The 26,060-nt window shown below is 31.5% G+C and overlaps 1 protein-coding gene across 1 annotated transcript in view; it reads left to right on the top strand.

The window, feature by feature from the left end:
- Positions 1 to 22,752, top strand: part of LOC114052369 (transcriptional regulator ATRX-like) — a gene marked incomplete at its 5' end in the record, with an annotated part of 47,007 nt that extends 24,255 nt beyond the window's left edge. The window contains 19 exon segments of the mRNA XM_027874935.1: positions 312 to 421; positions 2,039 to 2,185; positions 2,377 to 2,554; positions 4,387 to 4,524; positions 4,962 to 5,137; positions 5,281 to 5,398; positions 7,231 to 7,361; positions 10,173 to 10,261; positions 10,982 to 11,136; positions 11,752 to 11,905; positions 12,463 to 12,569; positions 13,586 to 13,694; positions 15,723 to 15,900; positions 17,238 to 17,429; positions 17,996 to 18,145; positions 18,662 to 18,769; positions 20,680 to 20,775; positions 21,681 to 21,809; positions 22,504 to 22,752. Coding sequence (XP_027730736.1) covers positions 312 to 421; positions 2,039 to 2,185; positions 2,377 to 2,554; positions 4,387 to 4,524; positions 4,962 to 5,137; positions 5,281 to 5,398; positions 7,231 to 7,361; positions 10,173 to 10,261; positions 10,982 to 11,136; positions 11,752 to 11,905; positions 12,463 to 12,569; positions 13,586 to 13,694; positions 15,723 to 15,900; positions 17,238 to 17,429; positions 17,996 to 18,145; positions 18,662 to 18,769; positions 20,680 to 20,775; positions 21,681 to 21,809; positions 22,504 to 22,752 — 2,714 coding nt within the window.
- Between the last annotated feature and the right edge of the window lie 3,308 nt (positions 22,753 to 26,060).

Here is a 26,060-nt window from a genome sequence, read left to right as displayed (position 1 = left end):
TGTTTTGCATTTTAAGCATTTTATTTTAAAATTATTGGAGCTATTAAATATAGTCATTTAAATTTCTTTAAATAAACATAAGCATGAAACAAATGATGAAAATTATCTTTAGCAAATGTGAATTTAATAATTTTTTTAAACTTAAACTTACCAAATATATGTCATATATTCAACATGTGCAAAGGCCTGGAGACTCAGAGAATATGAACATAGTTCCTATCCCATTCCATAATTCTTGTTAAAAATTAGAAATTTTCACTCAAAAAAATTATACAGATTTTAAGGTTCTTTTATTAATTTGTCTTACATAGGTGTTCAGTTTACATGGGATTGCTGTTGTGAATCCGTTATACAAACCAAGAAATCACCAGGCTCAGGATGCATTCTTGCCCACTGTATGGGTCTTGGGAAAACACTACAGGTAAGATACCATAAAAATCCAGGATAAGTCATATATTATTACCTTATCTTGAAATTTAATGTAGTACATACTAAATGTCCTAAAATGTTTTATACTTCTTGATGATTCAGAATTATGGATATTCCTTTCTTAATGACCAAGACTTTCACTGGAAAATATTCTGAGTCCTCACCTGCCCATCTTCAGAGAGTAAACACATTGATAATGAGCCACATAGCATCCTGGCTTCTGTAATTATTACCCTATTCAATTCTCATGACCATTGTCTCCCATCTATTTAAAAGAATGTAGATTTTAGATTTTACTCCTCTTGAATCTTATTTTCATTTTATATATGTTTAAAGATCATCATATGGACATGTCTCTTGCTTGTATCCCCTTGAGAATGTAAAGGTTTTTAAGGGTAGGAACTTTTGGTAGGCTTGAGAATATGAAGTAAAGAAAAAGAGAGTTCTCACCCTATAGAGCTCATAGTCTAATGGAAGAAACAATTGAATTAGATAAAAATATGCATTTGGTAAATTTGGGGTAATCTGTAGAGGGATGGTACTAGCTTTAAGGGACTACAGGAAAGCCAGACAGAGAGAGATGAAAAGAGAGCATTCAATGTATGGAGAACAACCAGAAAAAATTCCTGGAGAAGAGAAATGAAGTGTGTTGTGGGAGAAACAGCAAAGAAGGGAAGACTAAAAGATATAGAGGGACCAGATTATGAAGCTTTTGAATGCCAATCAGAAAATTTTATATTTCATCATCCATAAGATAGGAAACTACTGAAATTTATTGTGAAGAGAAATAACATGGGTAGACTTGAAGTTTAGGAAAAACACTTTGATAACTCAGTAGTACTTAATAAATATTTATAATGATTATGATAATTTATATAAAATAAAATGGAAGGTGATTTTGTCATAAAGACACTAAAAGCTAAGAAAATCAGTTGAGTATATTTCAGGTGCTAGGAACAAACTATAAAGAAACAGGGATGAGATGAAATGTTCATTGAGGAATGAAAGACTGGTTGTTTTAGCTAAGTCATAGAATGTGCTAAAGTGAATCATCTTTGTTAAGATAGAAATGATCCAGGTTATAAAGAACTTTAAAGACAAATAAAGGAATAACATAAACATCTGGGTTTATTTATATAGTCAGAGGGCTGTCATTTAGTAAATATACTTGAGGAGTCAGTGTGGAGAATGTATTGGAGTGAAGATAAGATTTGAAGCAAGAAGACAATTATGAGACTTACAAATTAGAGGTGATGAAGCTGCAAAGATTTCTACCCCCACTCCTGAAACCACCAGTTTTCTGCTTTTCTTCTATTAACTACATTAGTTTTGTTCAGAAACTGTTTAAATTTTATGTAATCAAAATTATCCATTATACTGCCTATGAATCTCTATTTCATTTGGTCATAAATTTTTCCCTTATCCATAGATCTGTCGGGTAATTTTCTCAATCTTCATTAATTTGCTTGGGATGTTATTTAGTTTTTTAGTTGTTTAGATATTATATATAATATGATATTATAACATTTCTAAAGTAGTTTAAAAATTATTGATTTCAGTTATGTATATGTCATCCTGTAACTAAGAATGCTTGATTTCTTTTTTTTAGGTGGTAACTTTTCTTCACACAGTTCTCCTGTGTGACAAATTGAATTTTACTACAGGTTTAGTGGTTTGCCCCCTTAATACCATCCTTAACTGGATAAATGAATTTGAGAAATGGCAGGAGGGATTAGAAGATGACAAAAAACTTAAAGTGCCATGAATTTTTTTAATTTTTAGGTTTTTAAAGACAATATTTAACATGTATTTTTAAATATGTATTTTAATACATAATTTAGGATTTTTAATTGAACGAAATTGAGTAATATTTTATTGAAACATTTTGGTTTTGGTATTCTTTAAGATTAAAAATATCTGTTGATATTTAATATGCTTTTTACCAAGGTATCTGAATTAGCAACCAAGAAATGCCCTCAAGACCGAAGTCTTTTACTACAAAAATGGCAAGACAATGGTGGTGTTATGGTCATTGGCTATGAAATGTACTGAAATCTTGTACAAGGATGAAATGTGAAGAGTAAAAATTTAAAAGAAATATTTAATAAAACTCTTGTCGATCCAGGTAAAATAATGTATTTAATACTGAAACTTCAAGTCACATTTTGATTTTATATTTTTGCTAATATTTATTGAACATCCAAAGTAGTCTTGGAGAGGAAAGGAGAGTTATAAATTTTGAATTGGTTAGAACATTGGAAGTCATCTGTGTCAGCATTCATATTAGAGATATGGACTATAGCACTTAATAATAAAATTTAATTTTGCGAAGTGCTTTTTTTCTCATTTAGTTTTCTCAGCAAACTTTTGAGGAAGATATAATTATTATCTCCATTTTTTAAATGAGAAAATTGAGTCTGAGAGAAGTCAAGTGACTTTCCAGGGACATGGAACTGAGACAGGATTTAAACCCGGTTCTTCCTTCATCCAAGTTATACCGTACAGGTTTAAGACACTTTTTATTTTCATTATTTCTGTTTATTTCTATTATATACCAGGTTTTGTGAGAGGTGCTTGGAATATGAAGCTACATATATATTAACATATATGTAGTTTCTGCTTTAAGGAGCTTTTATCCTAATTTACATATTATTGCTATTTTATTCTAATTTACATATTTATCATTTACATAGATAAATAAATTCTAGAGATTAATATTTTATTCAAGATTCAGAGTCACAACTTGTGCTTTAGGAAACTCTCTTTGACAAATTTGTGGAGGACAAATTGTAATACTCAGAGATTTGAAACCAATTAGGAAACTATTAGTATAGTTCAGAAAAAAATCAACAGGAATAACTTTGTCCTCATCTGAAGTGGGAAATTCAGAGGAAAGAAAAACTGTCATTTGTTGGCATAGGTATGAAATAAAACTGGTCTTCACTTGATAATTAAGCAGGTGATATGAAAAGTTCTCACAAAATAGCAATACAAACATGGAATGTGTTTGTAATTAATAATAAAATTTGTGAAAAATGGTCAAAAGAGTCAAAGGTGGTGATGCCATGTAAATTCATATATCCTTTATACTAATGGTATATGTGTAAATTTGTCCAGCAGTTCAGGAACACAATTTGGAATTGTGTACAATAAAAAGGTTTCTGTGTTTTTAATGCTCCTTGAGCCAAGGAAGTCAGAGACAGAAAGAAAAATATACATTCCATATATTAATATAAATACCTATTGTATTGGGGGGAGAGGGAACACAGCCAAAAAAAGCCATTAGTTCATATTTAGATACTGTTTCAGCCAGTTGTGATTTTTGAATGAATTGGCATATTTTACAATAATTTCTATTTTTACAATAATTTATATATAAGTATATACTGTATTTTACATAATAAACAAAAATTTGAAGAATTCAGAGAATGGAACATTGTATGAACTAATTGGCAAAGTAAGTAGAACCAACAAAATAATCTGTCCATTGATATAAATAAGTAAATGCAAAATGCAATGACAGATACTGATTCAAGTGGACAGATGATGAGACAGGCACATGTCCTTCCTCTGTATAGAGAGGTGGGATTTAAGGATATGAATATTCATATGATAGATGGCTGCAATTTTTTCTGTTTTCAGGTATGATTTTTTGCATTATAGAATATGTGGATGGTTGAACAGATCAGAAAATGTAGTATAAAAATTAAAAGACACCTTTAAAAAATAAAATAAATCAACCTTAAATGACATGTTCTTGGTCAGATAATGTATAAGCCTTGCTTCAGATATTCTTACTCTTAATCCATTGATATTTCTCCTCATTTGGCGAATGTGGGTCCCTAGCACATATTTTCCATATTTAGTCATAGCTCCATTGTGCAGTTTGAACTTAGATAATCATTAATTAATATAAATTTTTACAGAGTTAAATAATAGTAAAACATTTTTTGGTAGGCCCAGATTTTGTTGTTTGTGATGAAGGTCATATACTAAAAAATGAAGCTTCAGCTGTATCCAAAGCTCTGAATTCTATTCGTTCAAAAAGATGAATTATTTTAACAGGAACACCTCTACAAAATAATCTAATTGAATGTAAGTACTATTCCCTTCTGAGTTATTCTGAGCTACTTTTTCAGCATGGATGTGATTTATGTTCCTAATGTCTTTACCTACAATCTTTTTAAAATTTTTTATTTTATTTATTAACTTGTCTGAATTATTTCAATTATTATATTATTTATTTCTGTTAAAATTTTTCTTAAATTATGTCCTTGTGTTTTAAAAATATTAGTAAAGTTTTGCTTATCACTACATTTTCTGAACTATTTCCAAAAAACGTGCTTAGCAACATCTTCAAATATAGTTGGATTGTTAAATAATGATTTAGCAAGTGCTAATTGAATTTTCACATTTCATCGATCTCATTTATTTAAAAAAAATCTTTGTTCATCATTGTCGCATTAATGATATAAAATTAGTTGAATAAAGTTTGATATATTTAAAATGACAATTTCTTTTTCTTCTCTTAGATCATTGTATGGTTAATTTTATCAAAGAGAATCTACTTGGTTCTGTTAAGGAATTTAGGAATCGATTCATAAATCCAATTCAAAATGGCCAGTGTGCAGATTCCACTGTGGCAGATGTTCGAGTAATGAAAAAGCGTGCCCATATTCTCTATGAAATGTTAGCTGGCTGTGTTCAGGTAGATATAAAATATACGTTATATTCATCTATACTCAGTCAGTTTTACTTGAAAGATCTGTATTATATGTAAAAAATCTATAATATACCAGAATTAATTATATTGTGAGAACATAAATTTATTTTCATTTGTTTATTTTACAGAGAAAAGATTACACAGCATTAACAAAGTTTTTACCACCCAAACATGAGTATGTATTAGCAGTAAGAATGACTTCTCTTCAATGTAAGCTTTACCAGTACTATTTGGATCACTTCACAGGTAAAAAAAATTTTTTAATTACTTTGTGTGATTATTCTTTCATGTTAATTTGTAAGGGCTCATTTGTTCCTCAAATAAAATTATTTTAAAAATTTGGATGTATCTCATACTATCCTCATTTTAAGAATAGTGCAGAATGAAGTGCAGAATGAAGCACGCTCCCAGTAAGAAAAATTTAACATCTTTTGTATTCACAAATCATTCTGAAATAATACATTGTGACTATAATCTGACTGTATTTTCTAGTAATAGTGAGCTTAACATAAGGAATTTGATGACAATTTTGTGTGAAACTTTTGGAAAGAAAGGTAAACTAGGAAACACTTGGTAGACTATAATGATTACAGCCTATATTGCAAATATATAGGCAGATCAGAATTATTCCACAAACAAGGGTTTTAGAAACATTTTAAATCTTTATTTAAAAAAGATTCTATTTCAAAGATTATCATATCTACAAAACTTGTACTGATAGCATCCTTAGAAAACAGACACAGGATATTCTGATAAAAAAATTTTTAGAAATAAATTGGGAGCACAAGGGGAATTTATTAAAATACTAACAAAATTCAGGTAAAGGTAGGTTTTCTGATTGTGATTATATACTGTATCTGCAGTTATTAAACATTCCATATCTTTAGGGAAATGTTACTATACTAAAATCCTAAAATGTTTTTTAGAGTATTCATATAAATAAATGAGTAAGTAAATTTTGGACCTTGCTATCATGGCATATTTTTACCAGAGGCATACTTATATCAAAATATGAAAATAGTAGAAGTTAATAAAAGTTATTGAAGATTCACAAAAAATGAAAACCTCTCAAATTACAAAGAAGATATTTAAGCAAAACCTATGGATACTGTATGCAACATTCTGTCTTAATTCCCATAATTTATTTTTTTCATAGACTAAAGGAGATATATGTGCCGTTATCTAGTAAAGGAAGGAGGTTAACTGTACCAGATCTTAAACTGTATTATAAGGTGGTAATTTATCAAATCAGTGACATAGAGTAAAGGATACATTATTAAGTGATTTTAAGCTTTCAGGATAAAAATTCACTATTTAGTAAAATTGTTGGGAAAACTGAAAAGTGGTCTGGTAGAATCTGGGTATAGACAAATGTTTTTGTTCAGCCATTTTTCAATAATGCCAGACACTTCGTTGACTCATTTTGGGTTTTCTTGCCAGAGATACTAGAATGGTTTGCGGTTTGATTTTACAGAGGAAACTGAGACAAACAATGGCTTTTCCAGGTGCTTAATGTTGTATTTGAACTTGGGTCTTCTTGATTTCAGCTCCAATATTCTATCCATTCTACCACCTACCTATCCTTGGACTAGTATCTTAACACCATTAACCACATTAGGTCAAAATGGATGTGATGTGACTGGAGATAGCCTAAGTTAAAAGAACACGGAATATATTATTAGACTTATGGGATAGATGAATTTATGATTATGGTATAGTGAATTAATGATTCCAAATAAAAATGTTCTAATATTCAAGTCATCTCACAATTAGATTTCCCAGGTTCTAAACTTGATCTAGACACAGTTGTGCATCTACTGTCTTTCCTACATCTAAATTTTTATTGTCTTTTCCTCAGTAGGCAACCCTTGTTCTTATATTTCTCTAATAAGTATTGAGTTATAAGTAATAAGATCTTTTTAATGTCAATAGTTTTACCTCCCTCCAGATCTATTAAACATTTAAAACATATTTAGATTCTTGTTGAAATGGAGGTAACTCTAGACAGTGGTATTGATTTTCTCCAGTGAGAAAATTTGAACATTCTAAAATTTAACTTATATGCCTTTTATTATCAGGGAAAGGAAGTACTAGTGAAGGGGGAAAAGGAAAAGCAGGAGCAAAACTCTTCCAGGACTTTCAAATATTAAGCAGAATTTGGACTCATCCGTGGTGCTTACAGCTGGACTATATTAGCAAAGAAAACAAGGTAAATTAGATATTCATACTTAAGTATCTATTTAGTAGTCTGATTTCATTCCATCTCATTTTCTCCAGTGTTTCTCCCTCTGTTATCCTTACTATTTATAATTTTCAGCATTTACTTCCATAATATTTTGAGTACCACATTTTCTCCCCATCTCTCCCCTCCCCCCATTCTAAGACAGTGTATTCAGTTGGATATAAGCTTATACATTTATATTGAACCTATTTTCACATTAGTCATGTTGTAAAGAAGAATTAGAAACAATGTCATCCTCACTCTTTTAATGATCTTCATTCTCTCCCTGTCTCTTGCTTCTTTCCTATTCCCTATAAACATGTCTGTGTTTGCCCATTCTCAAAAAATGCACCTGATCTATCTATTCCTGCCAGGTATTGTCACATCTTTTCCTTTTGTAGCAAAATTTCTCGAGAAAGCTGTCTATAATAGTTCCTTCCGACCTTTTTGCTAACTTTTCTTAACTCTGTATAATCTGGCCTCTCATTATTCAGCCAAAATTTCTTTCTCTGAAGTTACTAAGTTTCTTAATTGTCAAACTTAGTGGTCTTTTCTTAAACTTCATTCTTTGTGACCCTTCTGTAGTGTTGTCCATGACTCTTGATTACCTGCTTCCCACATCAGTCTCACCTCTGAGTTTGCAGTATCACTGGTTGCCTGCTGGATATTCCATACTAATTAAGCTGGAAATTTTTCAAATTCATCGTATCTGAAACCAGTCTTATTTTTGTTGGACTGCCACTACTGAAAGTATCGATATTTTTACTTTTGGTTTCCAGGTAACATTGGCATCAACTTTAGCTCTTAATTATCTTTCATATCACATAGATGTCAAATCTTGGCATATCTACATTCCAAATACCTTTTACATTTACCATTTCAATTCAGGCTGTCATCACCAATATCGTATTTCACCTAACAATATGTCTAACTAAATCATTGCCTTATTCATTAAGCAGTTCTCTGTTTGCCCTAGAATCAATTGTATACTACACTATTTGATGTTTAAATTCCTTGTAAGCAAGCCTAACATATTTTCCACGTTCATATATTATTATTCTTATACACACTGAGTTTCAAGAAAATATTCTTTCTTACCATTACATCTTTAACTCCTGTACCTTTGCACGCATACATGTCTAGAATGTACTGCTTTCATTCATAAAAATCCTCACTTCTTTCTTTCAAAACCTTATATTCAAAGTCTTTATTCCCAAGTTACTAGTATGTTACTTCTTCAACTGCGTAATATTTGACTGCAAATCTACATGCATAAATGTTATTTCTGCACCGTAGTCTAGCATCTGTTTGAAGAAGAGGGCAGTATAGTTTCGGTACATTTCATTATAAGTTCATTTTAAGTCTTGTGGAGTTAAGAGCTGGCTATTGCATTGATTAGGGTTTTTAAGTTTCCAAAGTTGTTTGTCTAATTTACCTCTTTGTATAAATTGTTCTTATATCACTCAATTTAGTTGTCCCAGGTTTCTCTAAACATTTTAGAATATTTTTTGTGAATAATCATTTGAAAAGTAGGGGTTATGCAAAGTTTATTTTCATCAGCTTACTCCTTACCTGTAATACTTTTTTATTTGTTCGGCTATTTCTTCAGCTTGTGCTTGCATTTTAGAGTTGAGTCTCTATGTAGTGTTTATTATTAACAGTCAGCCAACATAGTTGTAGGAAAGCCATTTGCTAAGATGGTATAGAAGAGTAACTAAACAAATAACCCTCTACAATCCCAGGGCCATATTTTACATGTAGTGATAGTTAAAGAATAGGCTGAAATCTAGGTTATAATGGTAATGAGGCACATGTAGGGAAGAGCGAATGTTGCCCAAGCAAGTTAAAAACTCTGAAATTCATATAATTCATATAAATCCCCCACACAGGAGCAGATTGCTCAGCTAGTCTTCTTGCTAATGCATTGAAACTTCATTACCGGGACAGCAAGGTGGCGCAGTGGATAGAGCACCAGACTTAAGTCAGGTTCAAATCCGGCTTCAGACCAAACACTTGACACTTAGTAGCTATGTGACCCTGGGCAAGTCACTTAACCCCAATTGCCTTTAAAAAAAAACCAACTTCATTATCTTGTGATTGCATTTTATGGTATTAGTCTTGTGATTATTTCTGGGGGTTGGGTAAAAAAGTCAGATAGTACTAATCCCCTCTTTACAAAGGTTGTCAGAACATAGCAAATAGTATCTTCTAATTTTTAGGAAGTATAAAGAAGTGCAGTTAATGTAGTGTAATTGTGTGTGAAGTACTGATAATATTTATATAACAACTTATGGTTTCCAGAGCACACATACATTTGTGCACATATATTATCACCATTTTAAACTTACACTAGATCTATGAGATTAGTGCCACTGATATGATTGCTCCCATCTTACAGACGAGAAAACCAAAGTGCCCAGACATTAGGTTAATTGCACAGGATTACACATTGGAAAATGTAACTGTGGTGTTGTGGTAAAGCACAGCAACCGTATCTTTTCACATTTTGGAATTGCCACTTATATGATTTTTCAAAAGTCTGAGTTTAGACTAAATGATGTCTAAGGATCTTTTTAGCTCTTATTTGATGATCCTTAAGTGTTGAAGGTATAGTGTAGAATGAATACTTCCTGATTCCATGGCCCATAGTCTATACTATGGGGGTTAGAGAGTGAAACTAACAGAGGCCTTAAGCACTTTACAGTAAAAGAAATAAGCAAAAAAAAAATCTTTTTACATTTTTGATAAATTGTAATGATTAGCAAATTTTTTTTAATCTAATTTTTTTTTTCCTTTCAGGGTTATTTTGATGAAGACAGGATGGATGAATTCATACCATCAGATTCTGATAAAACCTCAATGAGTTTAAGTTCAAATGATTACCCTAAGTAAATAGAATCTTTCTTTGTATAAAAATGCTGTGTATTTTTTTATTTCAAACTTCCATAAATAGCAATAGTAATGTAATAAAATTCAAAGTAACTGTCATTCTCATGTAATAGCTTATCATATTAAATTTTACTCTAACATTTATTAGCTAGGAAAGAAGATCTGTCTGTGTATATTCTCACTATTATAGTTTGTAAATTGTCATGTATTATGTATATAATATATGTATATACATATGCACATATACACATGCATACATTTACATATACTAATACTCATATACATATAGATCATAGAATTTGCACTTAGAAATTCACAATATCTTGAAAGTTTCCTTTTTTGTTTTTCTTGTCACCTTAGTTTTCTTGGAATTTTAAAAATTAACAATTAAAGGAAATCAGACTACTTATAAAAGAATAGTAATAATGACTTAATATTTTTAAACTTTTTAACATTTTTCAATCTACCTTTGAATGTATAAAATATTGTATTAAAGTTTAAATTTTTTGTAGAATAAGCAGTGCCACACTTAAGTCCTTTAGAAAGCTAAAATTTGTGCATTTTCCAGAAATATATATTCTCTGAATTAAAATATCAGCATTTTACCAGAAAATATTTATTTTAAATTTAAATATTTAAATATTTATTTTAAACTTTTAAACTTTTAAAAGTAGCCCTATATTACAGATTTAATTTTTTTACTTCATAATCTTTTCTAGGAAAAAAAAGGCCGAAGGGAAAGAAAGTACTGGCTCAAGTGGAAGTGATGATGCAGAAGTAATTAAAGTATGGAATTCAAGATCCAGAGGTGGCGGTGAAGGAAATAAGGATGAGCTGCCCAGCATTTCATCAATGACCATAAAAAAAGAAGAAAGTGAGTCTAATGTAGAAGTAAACTTTTACATTTATCTAAGGATCAAAAAATATTGATCATATGATGTCAGCTATTTATTTAGGGTTAGGTGAATTTCTTGGCAGGTGAAGCAGTGGGTTTATTATTACAAAATTTAAAGTCACATTACAGTTTACATTAAGATCTCATTATTTCAGAACCTACTAATTCTGTAGTTTAGATTGTTTAGATTGGGTAGAGTAAACAGTGACCTTTAATTTTAAAAACAGATTTATTGTCTACGTAAATTGTGTAAAGGTTTCCACAATAAAGATTACAAATAAAACCAATAAAGGTTTTCCATTCCAATAAAGGTTTCCACATTCTTTGAGTTTAAAAGTAACAAAACTTCATTTCTGAGAATATATTTTTTCCTATATTTTATTTTCTAAAACAAAGAACTTCTTAGGTAATAAGTAAGCTAATGTTTATAGAAAGTTCAGTGGAAAAAACAGATGAATAAACTAAATCACACAAAGGACCATTTATAGCAATTAAATTGAAGAGCATATAATAAATGAACGAAAATAACAATGTCTGTGAGATTTCTTTAACAAATACTTCTATATTTGTATTTTGTATTGTATTGTATTTTAGAAAGAGCAACATACTTTTCAAATCCAGGCAGCCCTCCTCCAGGCTGGTACAAAGATTTTATTACAGATTCTGATGCTACAGTGTTGGAACATTCTGGAAAAATGGTACTTCTTTTTGAAATTCTTAAAATGCCCAAAGAACTTGGGGATAAAGTGTGAGTAACATAATATGTTCTTGAAAAAATGGATTTGTATTCATCCCAGTATAATTAAATTAAATTACTTATTCTTCTAATAGCATATTTCAAGTTTGCATTTCATTTTTTATATTTCTATCTTCTAAAGAAAGCTCATTTTGGTAAGAGTTAATTCTTGTTTGCTGTCTCAAATACTTCTCAGAGAAATTCACACCTTTCCTTAGGCAACTATTTCTGTTAAAGTCTTACTTAATGGCCAGAAAATGCAAAAAATGGACTTTTTTCTCTTTTCTGTTAGGAAATAAATTTTAACAATTTTAGTTACAAGTTAGTCTCCTTTATAAAAAAAATTTGAAGAACCGGAACCCATCACTTTATGTGCTTTTTTAGTCTCCATACCACTTAATCAGCACAGTGTTCTGCACAAAACTGACATTCATTAAATAAAAATAAGGAAGACTGAATCCAAGGGAGAGAAAATCAAACTAAATTTAATATTTAATTTAGAAAATGGAACTAAATTTAATATATAATAGAAAGCAATTTCAATAAACAGCACTTTTTTTCCTTCCTAGGTTGGTGTTTAGCCAATCTCTAATATCTCTGGATTTGATTGAAGATTTTCTTGAATTGGGCAGTAAGGAAATGTCAGATGATAAAGACAAACCTCGAATTTATAAAGGTAAGTAAGTCATGCTTTAATGCTGAATTTCTGAAAAGAAAAAGTTTTGATATCAATGAAGAAAACTATTGAACTAATAACAAAACTAGGAGCTGGTTTTATGAGAAAAAAATGAAAAAACAGATGACATAATAAATAAACCAGTGGTTAATTTGATTTAAAAAAAGAGAGAAAGAAAACCAAATTACCAATATAAAAAACAAGAAGGGGTGAGTATACCACTACTGAAGATGAAATTAAATTAAAGCAGTTAGTAGGAGTGCTTTTGTCCAATTATATGCCAATAAATCTGACAATCTAAGTGAAATGGATGAATATAAAAATAAAATTGCCAGACTAACAGAAAAGAAAATAGAACATGCTCCATTTAAGAAAAAAAATGAACAAGACATCAATGATCTCTCTAAGTCCAGATGGATTCACAAATAAATTCTACCAAACAATTATTTCCAAAAATATATAAACTATTTGAAAAAAATAGACAAAGACGGAGTCCTTATAAATTACTTTTAACACAAATATACCTAAACAGGAAGAGCCAAAACAGAGAAAGAAAACTATAGACTAATTTCCCTAATTAATATTGATTCAAAGATTTGAAATAAAATACTTGAAAGGAAGTTATATCAATGTATCACAAGGATTCTACTCTATGAGCAGGTGGAATTTATACCAGGAATGCAGAGCTGGTTCCATATTTGAAAAATTAGTAGCATAATATAATATAAAAGTAACAAAACAAACAGAAATCTTATCATTATCTCAATAAATGCAGAAAAAGTTTTAACAAAATACAACACCTATTCCTATTAAAAACATTAAAGAGTATAGGAATAAATGGAGCTTTCCTTAAACTAAGTAGTAGCTTTCTAAAACAATCAAGTGTTATCTGTAAAGAAGGTAAGCTAGAAGTCTTCCCAGGAGTGAAGCAAGGCTACCCATTATAACCACTATTATTCAATATTGTCCTAGAAATGCTAACCTTGCAATAATATTAATTACTATTAATTATGTAGGTGAAGGAAAATGGTTTCGAAATATTGATTATTATCATTTGGATGGTTCCACAAGTGCACAGGCAAGAAAGAAATCGGCTAAAGAGTTTAATGATGAAACTAATGTGAGGTGGGTACTTGTAGATTTTTTTCCTCTCTCATTTATGTTGCAGACCATTACCAGTTTATAGGGGCCTTTTTCGTTCTTTGTTATCTTCAAAGTGATTTTGCTACTCATTTTATCTGGCATCCAGTGCATATTTCTTGAAAAATTTTCAGTTAAAACAGATACTCCCCCTAACTAGAAAACTATTTTCCTATTATTTCCCCCTTCTCAGTTTTTGTTAATTACACTTGCAAATCCTTGTAATCTAGCATTTTCTTTTCAAATTCTATTTTGAAATTCTCTAGTCATCTGATTTTATTATCTTCTTTCAATCATTTCACATAATAAATTGCAAATCTGACTTTTGGATTCATTAGTAATAAATCATGCATCTTAAGTACAAGATAGCAAATTTTGTATTTTAAAGCATATTATCATTTCCTCCTTCACATTTCGTTATGGTGCCATCATTTGAACATTTAAGCCTTTTACATTTTTCTAGTAAACTACTTCATCTTTAAAACATGCACACGTATGTGTGTGTATATGTTTTCAGTTTTTTGTGTTTTTGTTTTGTTTTTCTTTTTTGTTTTGTTTTGTTTTGTTTTGCTACCACCAAAAGAACAGGTTCAGAACTTTCCTGAAGAAAATAATTCCTTGACAATTAGGATTAGCCAAGTGGGAGCTAATACTTCTGAGACATCAAAAAGCAATAAAACAAAGTCAAAAGAATGAAAAAACAAGAAAATGTGAAATATCTCAATGGAAAAATGACTGACCTGGAAAATAGTACAAGGAGAAATAACTTAAGAATAACTGGACTACTTGAAAGCCATTATCAAAAAAAAAGCCTGGACATCATAGTTCAAGAAATTCTCAAGGAAAACTGCCCTTATAACCTTGTAATTGCCCCATTTTCATAGATTTCAATCTGTTTTAGACACTTTTTCCTGTTTTTCCTGTTTTTCCATTCTAAAGTCATTTTCCTTATCAGAGAAAATATATTTTAAAAGAAAAAATTAGATAATTTTCCTTTTCTCTGTTGTATGTTAATATCAGTCATCTACACAAACATTATGCATCAATACTGTCTTTGATTGTCACCATTTCCTTATTTGTAGTGAAAATAAGATAGCATCCTTCCGTTAAAATTAAGGTAAATATTTTTGTTCATTGTCACTATTTGATATAGTGCAAGAATGCTAATTGTACGAATAAGAGAATGAAACGAAATTGAGAGAATTAGCATGAAAAAAGAGGGAAAATGAATGCTTTTTGCAGATGATCTTGTGGTTTATTTAGTGAAAACCCAGTCAGTTAATTGAAACAGTAGATTCAATAAAATAGCAAGATGTCAAATTTACATCACAATAGTATTTATATTTATTAACATGAGAGTTCAACAGACTATAGTTGAAGGATAAACTCTATTCAGAATAATTACAGATAGTATGAAATACTTGCAAATATTTCTACCAACAGACACACAAGATCTACATGACCACAAGTACAAAACATTCATCATGGAAATAAAGACAGACCTAAGTAATTGCAGAAATATTAACTACTTGTTATTCCGCGATTCCAAGGACCAGTGATTACCTGTCTACCTAGACTCTAGACTCAAGATGCAGAATGAGACATGCATTTTTTTCCCTGGATTTAATCTATAGGGAAATTTATTTTGTTTGTCTGCATATTTGTGACAATAGTTTTCTGTTTCTTCCATTTTTCCCCTTCTTAATTTAGGGGTTGGAAATACTGGAAGAAAGAAAGTATATGTTTCTTAATTGAATAAATAAGAAAAATAAGTTAATCAGAGATTACTGATTAAATGTCAGTGTGCTTTTCCCTTCATATTTTGATAAGTTATTGCTACCTGAAATACTTTGTCTGCCTACATTCTTTGTCTATATGCTTCTGTTTCTGGCATGTGGCAAATGAACCTATGTATTTTCTTACTCATAAAGGCAATATTTCATGACAAATTTATTAATATTATAAGAATAATCTTTTATTAGACTACTTACTTTTTTCTTTTTAAATTTGTAGGGGCCAGCTGTTCATTATTTCTACCAAAGCAGGGTCTTTTGGAATTAATCTGGTAGCTGCTAATCGAGTAGTTGTCTTTGATGCTTCTTGGAATCCATCCTATGACATTCAGAGTATATTCCAGGTTTATCGCTTTGGTCAAAATAAACCAGTCTTTGTGTACAGGTTTTTAGCTCAGGTAAGTTTCAACTTTTCATATAACAAATTGAAAGTACAAGCAAAAGTTTGAAGCTGGTGAGTAATTATGGGTAAGCAAAATGACATTCCATACTTTACATACAATCAACTTGAGTATTTTCCATAAACACACAAGGCCATCTCAAAATATGTTCGTTGGTCAAGTAATTCCCCTCCCCTAATTAATATCATACATGTATATGTATATAGATATAGATATACATATACGCACATATAGTAATATAGAACAGTATATTTGCCAGTCATTGTATTAAGTACTGGGATTTCAAAGAAAACAGTCCCTTCTCTTACTGACCTCACAGCATGCAAACAATTCTGTTGCTTGAGATATATAGAGTATACCAGAAGCAATCAGCATTGAGAGGGTCTAGAAAAAGCCTCTTGCAGAAGTAAATTGAAACTTCAGGAAAGAAAGGAAGCTTCAGAGACAAGTCAGTCAGCTCATAGGAAAGTCACTGAATGCCTGCAAATGCTCAAAAAATGGCTATCTGAGGCCTCATCATTATACAGCAGCTTGTATTTCTAGAAGCAGACTATCCCAATATCTGAATGAGTCAGCAAAGTAGATTGTTGACGCTCAAAGGACTTGGTGAGTCTTATGTGTTTTTATATGCAAAAGCTAATTGCTAGATAGTTGGAAAAAGAAAATACTGGAAAGTCACTTTCGCAGCAGTAAATACAATAATGGAATAGGATGTAATCTATGGAGTCAGAGAGACCAATTAGGAGGTCATTGTAGTCATTCAGAAAAGAGGTAGTGAGTGCCTAAATTAAGGTGTTAGTTGTGTGAGCACAAAGAAAGTTAAATGTGAGAGATTTGTAAACATACAAATGACAGTCTTTGGCAAGATTTGCATACGTACAATAAGGAAGATTGAGGATAATACTGAAGTCCCAAAGCTGGGAGATTGGAAGATGGTAGCATCTTAAACAATAATGGAGAAGTATGAAAGAACAAAAGGTTTAAGGGGAAAGAGTTCAGTTTTGTATATGTTTACTGTAGGATGTCTATAAGACTTTCATTTTGAAAATCTGGAAGTCATCAGCATAGAGATGATGGTAAAAAGTGATTACCAAAAGGAAGAGTAAAGAGAAAAGGGCTTAAAATCAAACCTTAGGGACACCCGTGGTTAACTGGCATGATATTAATGATGGAGTTCACAAAGCAGACTAACAGTAATTGAAAAGAATTACATCTGGTTTTGTGGATTCAAGTTATCAAGCACTGGCTATGCAAAACCAAAATCTTTGAAGTAAAATTTCATAGTAGTGAAATGTGAATATGTTATGTATTTATGGGTTCAAATTCTTATACAGGGAACTATGGAAGATAAGATCTACGAACGTCAAGTAACCAAGCAATCACTCTCTTTTCGCATTGTTGATCAACAGCAAGTTGATCGCCATTTTACTTTGAATAAACTGACTGAACTTTATACATTTGAGCCAGACTTACTAGATGATCCTAATTCAGAAAAGAAGAAAAAGGATACTCCTATGCTGCCAAAAGTATATATGATAATTTAATTATTATTAAGCCTAGTATAAAAGAGAGATATTTTATGAGTAATTTTTAAAAGTAATCATAATAATTTAGTATAATAATTTAGTATATAATAATTTAGTATAATAAATTAATTTATTTTTAGTTTTCAACATTCATTTCCACAAGATTTTCAATTCCAAATTTTCTCCCCATCTCGCCCCTCCCCCCAAACCCAGACAACATACATTCTGAATACCCCTTCCCCCAATTTGCCCTCCTTTCTATCAACCCCCCTTCTTTTATCCCCTTCCCCTTTTATTTTCCTGTGGGGCAGGATAGATTTCCATACCCCATTGCCTGTATATCTTATTTCCCAGTTGCATGCAAAAGCAATTTTTAACCCTAATCTACTTCTAACCCTAACCCTAATCTACTTCTTATGATTCTGTTGCTCTTTTCTTACACTGACTGTCACAAAATAAAGTCGAATTAAAAATGAGATATTTAAGGCTGACCTGCATGTTGTCAAGAAAACATGTTCTGGTTCTTAGATTTAATGCTAATTTATCTTTTTTTTTTCTTTAAACAGGACATAATCCTTGCAGAATTGCTTCAAATACATAAAGAATACATAGTAGGATATCATGAACATGATTCTCTTTTGGACCATAAAGAAAAAGAAGAACTGACTGAGGAGGAAAGAAAAGCAGCATGGGCAGAATATGAAGCAGAAAAAAAGGTTGAGTCACTTAATTCCTTTATGGTATATTCAAAACTATATAGTATTGTTAAAAACATTTATAGTAGAATTTACCTATTTTAATACTCAGACCTCAGAATGAGAAGCATCCCGGGAAGCTGGCCTTGAAGCCAAGAAGACTTGGGTTCAAATAATACTTTTCTGAAATCATCCTGTGAATCATTTCCTACAGGATAGTAATTTTCATTCCATCACATACACATATCATTATTTGTTTAGTCATTCCCTTATTTTGCCACAGCAAAAAGAATGACTATAGTTTTTCATATATGTGTTCTTTTCTTCTTCCCTTTGTTTATTTAGATTTGCCTTGTGCATAGTACACTGTAGTTGTCACATTTATCAATTTACGAAAATGCAGGTAGTTTTGTTTGTGTGACAATAATTTTCTAGCTATAGATATCAACAATTTTTCAATGTCAGTAAGTGGTATTAAATTGCTTGTTTCAAGCCCTAATATTTGAAACTATTTTTGTCTCTTTGTTTGTTTCACAGGACCTACCTCTGCATTTCCCTTTGCCTACCATCAGTTTCAGCTCTGAGCCTCCATTTATGCCTTTTGATATGAAAGCCCTCTCATCAATGAGCCATCAGCAGCTGGAAGTAAGTTTTGAAAAAAGAAAGAGATATAAATATAAATCTGAATCTGAGTCATTGAAATTTAAAGGCAGTCAGTGTCTCTGTCTGTCCATCTGTCTCTATCTGTCTGTCTTGTAGTCACTAGTCAAACAATGGACATGAATCTTAAGCATTTTTCTAGAATGCAAATTTAAAAAAGAGTCCCTGCCTTCAAAGAGCTGACATGTTCCCAAATAAGTAGAAGAAAATATATACAAAATAAATGCACAGTGATTAGGATCATTTGTTAATACTGGCTTAATAATAATGTTCAGAATTCAAAAGGGCTGTACAAGGAAAGGAACAAAACGAGAATAGGCAGAGAAAGAGGGCATAACGGTAAATGAACTAATAAATAAAACTGACAGCTAGAAAAAGCAATAAAATAGACAAACCTTCAGATTCTTTAGTGTAGTGGATAGAGTTTGCTCACTTTTGGATACTTGATTCCATTCAAAGATAGTTTGTCTATTTTATTGCTTTTTCTAGCTCTTAGTTTTATTTATTAGTTCAATAGTTGACTTAATTTCAGTTTTATTAATCTCTCCTTTGGTTTTCAGAATTTCTAATTTGGTATTTTCAGTTTGTTCTTTTTCTAGCTTTTTTAGCTGCATGACTTATTCATTGATCTGCTCTTTCTCTATTTTATTCATATAAACATTGAGAGATATAAAACTGCCCCTAAGAACAGTTTTCACTGCATCCCAAAAGTTTTGGTATGTTGTCTCATTATTGTCATTCTCTTGAGTGAAATTATTGATTGTTTCTATGATTTGTTGTTTGACCCATTCATTCTTTAGGATTAGATTATTTAGTTTCCAATTAATTTTTAGTCTATCTTTCCATGGCCCTTTATTACATGTAATTTTTATTGCATCATGATCTGAAAAGGATGCATTTAATATTTCTGCCTTTCTGCATTGGATTGTGAGGTTTTAATGCCCTAGTACATCTTATATTCTGCAGTATATGTGTTTGTGTGTATGTGCACATCTACATATAAATAATGAAATATATGTTTAATTGAAAAGGGGAGAGAGCACTAACAAAAAAGGGAAAAGGGGGAAGTTTATGCCTCTCTTGAGTCTTGTATTTGAAGGTCAAATTTTCTGTTGAGCTCTTGTCTTTTCATCAGGAGGGTTTGGAATTCTCCTATTGCATTGAATGTCCATCTCTTGATGGAAAAGTGAATGACTCAGAGCGTGATTGGAAATGGTCAGTGCAGAAATTTGTTTTGCTTGCCTATACGTAAAAGGGATTTTGTTTTTCTTACTTTCTCAAGTAGAGAAGAGGTTTAGACTGCAAAGGGATGAAGAAGGTAGATTTCTATTGACTGAGAAAAATAAAGTATAATTTCTTTAAATTAAAAAAATACTTATTAATTGTTTGTGAGCAGAGAGGACCAGGAAAGACCTCTTGATGATTCTATTGATCCTATTTATAATTGTTATTGTTCTTTAACTGCCTGAATCATGGTTCTTTGTTTCTGACCTTCATTCAGAAGTTTAGCTGGCCTGTAATTTACTTAAGTTCAGAAATCCAGCTTTCCTGCCAATAACTCTTCTCTTCTCACCTCAAGGAATTCTTCTGTCTAGCCCAGTTTCCAACCAATCATATTTGTTCCCCATGCCTCAGCTATGTGACTAGTAGTGTTGTCCTCAACCCCAGAATGTCACCTACATTATTCTCATTCTTTGTTCTTTACTTCCTAGAATAGATAAGATCTATCGCCCTCATTTGGGGTTTTAGGTTACTAAGATCTATTAATTGGTAAATTTGGGCTTTACTAATAACTTATTGTGCTTAGAACTTTGTGCCTCAGTTTACCTAATTTTAACAGTTACATATGTGTGTATACATATATATTTTAAAAACTTATCAAAAATCCATTTCAGGATCTTATTAGTCAGGGAAGAGAAAAAATAGAGGAAGCTACCAACAATGTGATGTCAATGAAGATTCAACCTCTTGAAGATATAATTTCAGCTGTTGTAAGTTAAATGACTATCTTGCTTTTTCTCTTTACTTTTATATTTCACTGTGCTTTTACAAATAATTTCATGATTTTTTTGTTTTTGTTCTTTCAATTTGTTTATCTATCAAATGAAACTGTCAGCCATTCTATTTGGCTACAACTTCTAGTTTAATTTTAATATGAATGTTAATATATATATATATAAATATTTATATGTTTCATTTCATCTATATAATAGTCTCAGTTTATTGATGGCTAAAATTGCAAAGTCAGAATATCAAAAATGTATTGTTTATAATTGGTATGAGAATCATGTTATTCTGAGTAATAAAGGCAAGGGTAAACAAGGCTAAAGGTTCTGTTTTTTTCTCTTCCTTCATTAGTCTCCCCTCCACATAGCTGACACACTGAGTGACTATGTCATTTTCTTGCTCAATCTCTAGTACAAAATAAAATAAACTCCTCTTTGTGTCAGTTAAAGCTATTTAACAACCTAATTCCACTCCAATCTATGCATTGTACAATCCAGTCAAATTGGTTTTCTATTTTTATATACACAACATACTTCCACCCCTGTCCCTTTGTTACTGATTAATTATCACTGTCCCAAGAATGGTCCTCCTCTTTACCTCCACATCCCATGTGCCACTTTCAACATACTTCCAAATCTTTTAATTTACTTTGTATGTAGAGACTGTCTGTAATTGTAATTGTAGTCATATAGTGCCTGACACACAGTAAGTACTTAATAAATGATTGTGTACTGGTATCTAAAGTCTTTTTAAATCAGGAGTAGGAATAAGGATCCTCAGAGTTTACAGGGTTTACTTTGTATTCCTAAGTGTGGCATATTGGTCTGTAATAAATGCTTAATAAATAAATTCAATTTAAGAGTTGTTTTTGTGTTGTGTTTTGCTTTAGCAGAAAGAAAATACACATATGACAGAAACTCAAGTATATTCCTTGGCATTAAGTAAGCATGCCCGCCAGGAACAAGATGCTAAACATAGAGAAGCCATATACAATGATGTATCATTAAGACAGCAAATGGTAAATTTATTTTCACACTTCTATAGACTTCACCAAGCTCCTTATTTAGAAATTTCAAAATAAGTGAGGACAATAGTTGCATAGTCATGACTTTTTTTTAAAGCAGAGAAACAAAAGATTATTTTGGAAAATATTCTTGAAGTTGCTTAGCTCCTAACAACTTAATTTCTGACTCATGATCATTATGTTGAAACAATTTGTTCTGAAAAAATATGTGTAGATGGATTGGCTAGTTGGATATAGCTAGATAGATGATAGATTGATTTCTGTGTTTAAATTTAGGCATATAGGTATGTATACTTATATGCATCTGATACATAATATTGTATATTATATTATTGGATTATATCTATTCTACTAACTATCTGTTATTATATCAATATTACATTTTATATATATAAACTAAATTGTTAAGAAAATTACATTACTTTCTAGATCTTAAATTCTTTATTTGTGAATGCCAATTTGTGAGATGAGTCACTTTGAATATGATACTCTTATAAACTTATTTCATTTATTTTCTTTTCAAACAAAAATAATGAGGTTTAGAGTTGGAAGGAACTATACTTACAGGGAGGATATAACTGGGAAGTAGTAAATGAGAAAGTAAGGATTCAAAATTTAGCTTCTCTAAATTCAGATCCAAAATTCTTTCCATTCTACAGGGTCAATAACTTGAATTTTTCTTTCACAGTTAATAAGCTGTGTCCAGGAGATACGAATGAATAGAAAACTACTACAACAATATAGTGAAGAACTATTAAATCAAGAAGAAGCTTCAACTCATGACCTTCAGCTGCCAGCGCCTCCAAGTGTAGTCATAAATCCCTCTAGTTATCAGCATATTGATGTGAAAGGAATGTATCAGACAACAGTTCGTGGTATGGAACCCCAACTAATAAGAAGCAAGAATCCAAAAACCTCTCAAAGGAAATCAATGTAATTTTCCTCTAAAATGTTGAATGTGTTATAAAATTAACACTGGCTTAATGGAAATCATATATGTCTTAATTCTTTGTTCCCTATAAATGTCATACTCTATATTTAATTTAGATTTTTCTTATTTAATTTTTATTTTGAAATTTGAGATTAATATTGGCTACATTTTTGTTATATATGCTAAATTGAGAAGAGATTTCAAATACTTTTTGTTGAAAACTTATTCAAGAATAATAACATAGAATCTATAGTATTTCCTCTAAATTTTGTTACCTGTTTCCTGAAAACAACCAAATTAATAAAAAAAAAGTTTCTGTATTTATCAGATTCTTACATAAAATGTCAGGAACTGATAATAAGAGATAAATTTTTTTTCTAATAGTTCTTGAAATTAAAAAGGAAGAAGTAATCTCATGTTGATTTACTTCAGATCAAAACTTTGTGTTTTACTAAGTTGCATATATAGATGAAAAATTTGGGAATGAGTAATCATCTTGAAATAGTTTGCAGTTTTCTTCCACAGCCACCTTTAAGTTAAATTTTAAAAGTTTACCCTCAGGTAATTGATTCCTTGTATTTTGCATTATCCTATGGTGAAGGATTTGACCACAAATTGAAAGTTTTAAAGTATTCCAACTATTTAAAAAATATTTAAAGTATTCAAAGCAAGGTTTCCTTGTTTGCTTGTTAAAGTTGTTCATTTTCTATTTCTCCCCTCCAAAATATTTAATTTAAAATGTTAGTATTAAAATTTCTTTTTTTAAATATCTTTCATAAATACCTCTTAATTTTTCTTGTGATAATTTTTGCTGGTTTTTTGTTGGTTAAAGAACAGATGATTAATAGCATATTAAAAAAAAAGCTCAACAGACAAAAATACAGGACAACTATTTGTAAAATGAGTTTCAAATTTTGCATTTTTTGACGTTTAGGTTTAACACATGAGAAATACTAAATTAATTGGAAATGTGAAAGAATGAAGCAAGAATTGAAAACTTTACATATTCTGTCTCCCCTGCCCAAAATCTTAGAGGATATATGCATTGAATAAAACTTCCAACTTTACTGAAAACTTGCAGCAATACCTATTGTAATTGTTTGAGATGCCACTATGTTGTCTGGCTATAGTGGCCTTAAAAGACTGATTGCTTGTTAAACACACTTTAAATGATTTGTTTATTTTAAAACCATTAATCATATTTGTTGTTTTATGTATTTTAATTCAATTATATAGTAAAACTTCAGTCTGTCATGCAAAATCTCATATACCTATGAAAAATTAAGCTTCATTTCTGTTAGATGGTTTTTCAATTCCCTCGAAAATTTTAAGTGCTTTAGAAATTATTTCACTTCTCAGTTTTTTCAAATATACATAAGAACTAGAATTGCATGTGTGGAGGGGAGAAGTTAAAAACTCAAATATAGCAAGGTATTTTATCTTTCAAAATGTTGTTTGGAAGTTGTAGTTATTAAACTTGAAACATGTTTAAATAAAAACTGATTAAAATACAGTGTTTTTATTGCTTAAATTTTTGATTACACAAACTAATATGTTGAACTTTGCCAGCATGGGTTAGTTAACTCCTTTGGGTTATTAGTTAATGGTTACATTTTATCCTGTGATAAAATCATTGAAACTTTTTTATCCTTAGTTTGTTCTTCGGGAAAATAATGATAACAATTCCCATACTGACTATTTCAGAACTCTTTTACAAACTAAAGTTTATTATTTGCTATGTCTTACTTAGTAACTGGAAACCAGAATTTAATGGGATTTCACAAACAAGCCCTGACTAAATAGCAGTTTCCTTCAGTGATATTCTTGACAATTATTCATTTGCTCACCACTTGCAAACTCCCAATGAGAAACTCTCACAAATTCCCATTGAGTAATGCAGCTCCTTTCTTCCTTCCACCCTCCTTCATTCCTCCTTTTTTCTATCCTTCCTTTCTTCCTTTTTCTTTCCTCCTCCCTTCCTTCCTCCCTCCTTTTCTCCCTTCCTCCTTCCCTCCCTCAATTCTTTTCTTCCTTCCTAGTTTCCTTCATTCCTTTCTAAAAATCCTTCCAAGTTTGCTTCCTTCTTTCCTAAATTCCTTTTTTCCTTCCCTCCCTTCCCTTCCCTTCATTTCTTTACTGTTCCACTCTCTTGGTCCATATCATTATACTTTTACATGAAGTTGCTCAGCCAAAAGGAATGTAAACTTTTATAGCAGAAACCTATCTTGGGATTTATGGGCTAGATTTGTTACTTAAAGATGACTTAAACCCAGTTCACTCTGGCTCTCCTTGACTTGCAAACAATAGATCTCAGCAAAAACCCACAGTGATCATTGTTTGGGCCTTGGAGGCCCAGAATGAAAGTTAATAGAAATAGTTTTCTCTTTTCACCAGAAACTCTGAGGGCCTTTCTGTGAGGGATTGTCTGAGGTTGGCTACGTGCCCACGTGTGACTAGTGGTAAGATGGGGCAGGGACAAGATATTAGGAAGTAACCGGAACTGGGGTAGGAACAGGATACGGGGAAGTAACCGGAGCTCACGCTCCCGAGGCAGGGGGCTGTGCCACGTGGGAGTGGGACGGCAGAGAACGAGCTTCCTTTGTCACGCCCTGTCCCTTGGTACAGCGCTAACCCCAGACGTCTCCTTCCGGTATCTGAACCTAGCTTCCCTTGTCACTGCCTCTCCTTTGGTGCAGCACTAATCCCAGAAGTCTCATTCTGGTATTATGCCCAATCACTGAAGGTGGACTGAGGAGGAGAAGTTAGTAAAGCATATAAGGGGGAGTAGGAGCCGGGGCTCTCTCTTTTGCTCTTGCTCTTGCTCTCCTGCTTGGTTTGCTGTGATGGTCTCTGAATAGATCGGCTCATCTCTATGTTTATCTGGGTAGGCTCCAAAGGCTGGTAAGTATGACCCTGACAGCCTGCTCCTGTTAGGAGGAGAGTGCATGGCGCGGCCAGCACAAGTGGCGCCCAACGTGGGGCTTAGGGAAATAGACTAGGGGCCCTGCTGATCAGCTGACCTGGTCGTGGGAAGGGAGATGAGACCCCATAGCCTACAGGGTGAGGGAAGGAAGATGGGACAGACGTTTGTTAAGGTCCCGGATCGGGAGGAACTAGGGAAAGAAGTATGTAAAATAGTGAAAAAAGCCGGGGTAGAAATAGATCTGAAAACTGCGAGGGCATTCATAGATACAATCCAGCAATGCTGCCCCTGGATACAGTACAACGACCTAGACCTAACTAGATGGGAAACAATTGGTAATCAGATGGACTCTTACAAGGGAACAGATCCAGGGACCATTCCGGAAAGACAC

The sequence above is a fragment of the Vombatus ursinus genome, unplaced genomic scaffold (assembly GCF_900497805.2).
Source record: "Vombatus ursinus unplaced genomic scaffold, bare-nosed wombat genome assembly UNPS02003567.1, whole genome shotgun sequence".
Classification (NCBI taxonomy): domain Eukaryota; kingdom Metazoa; phylum Chordata; class Mammalia; order Diprotodontia; family Vombatidae; genus Vombatus; species Vombatus ursinus.
This window is presented reverse-complemented; position numbering and strand designations above follow the sequence as displayed.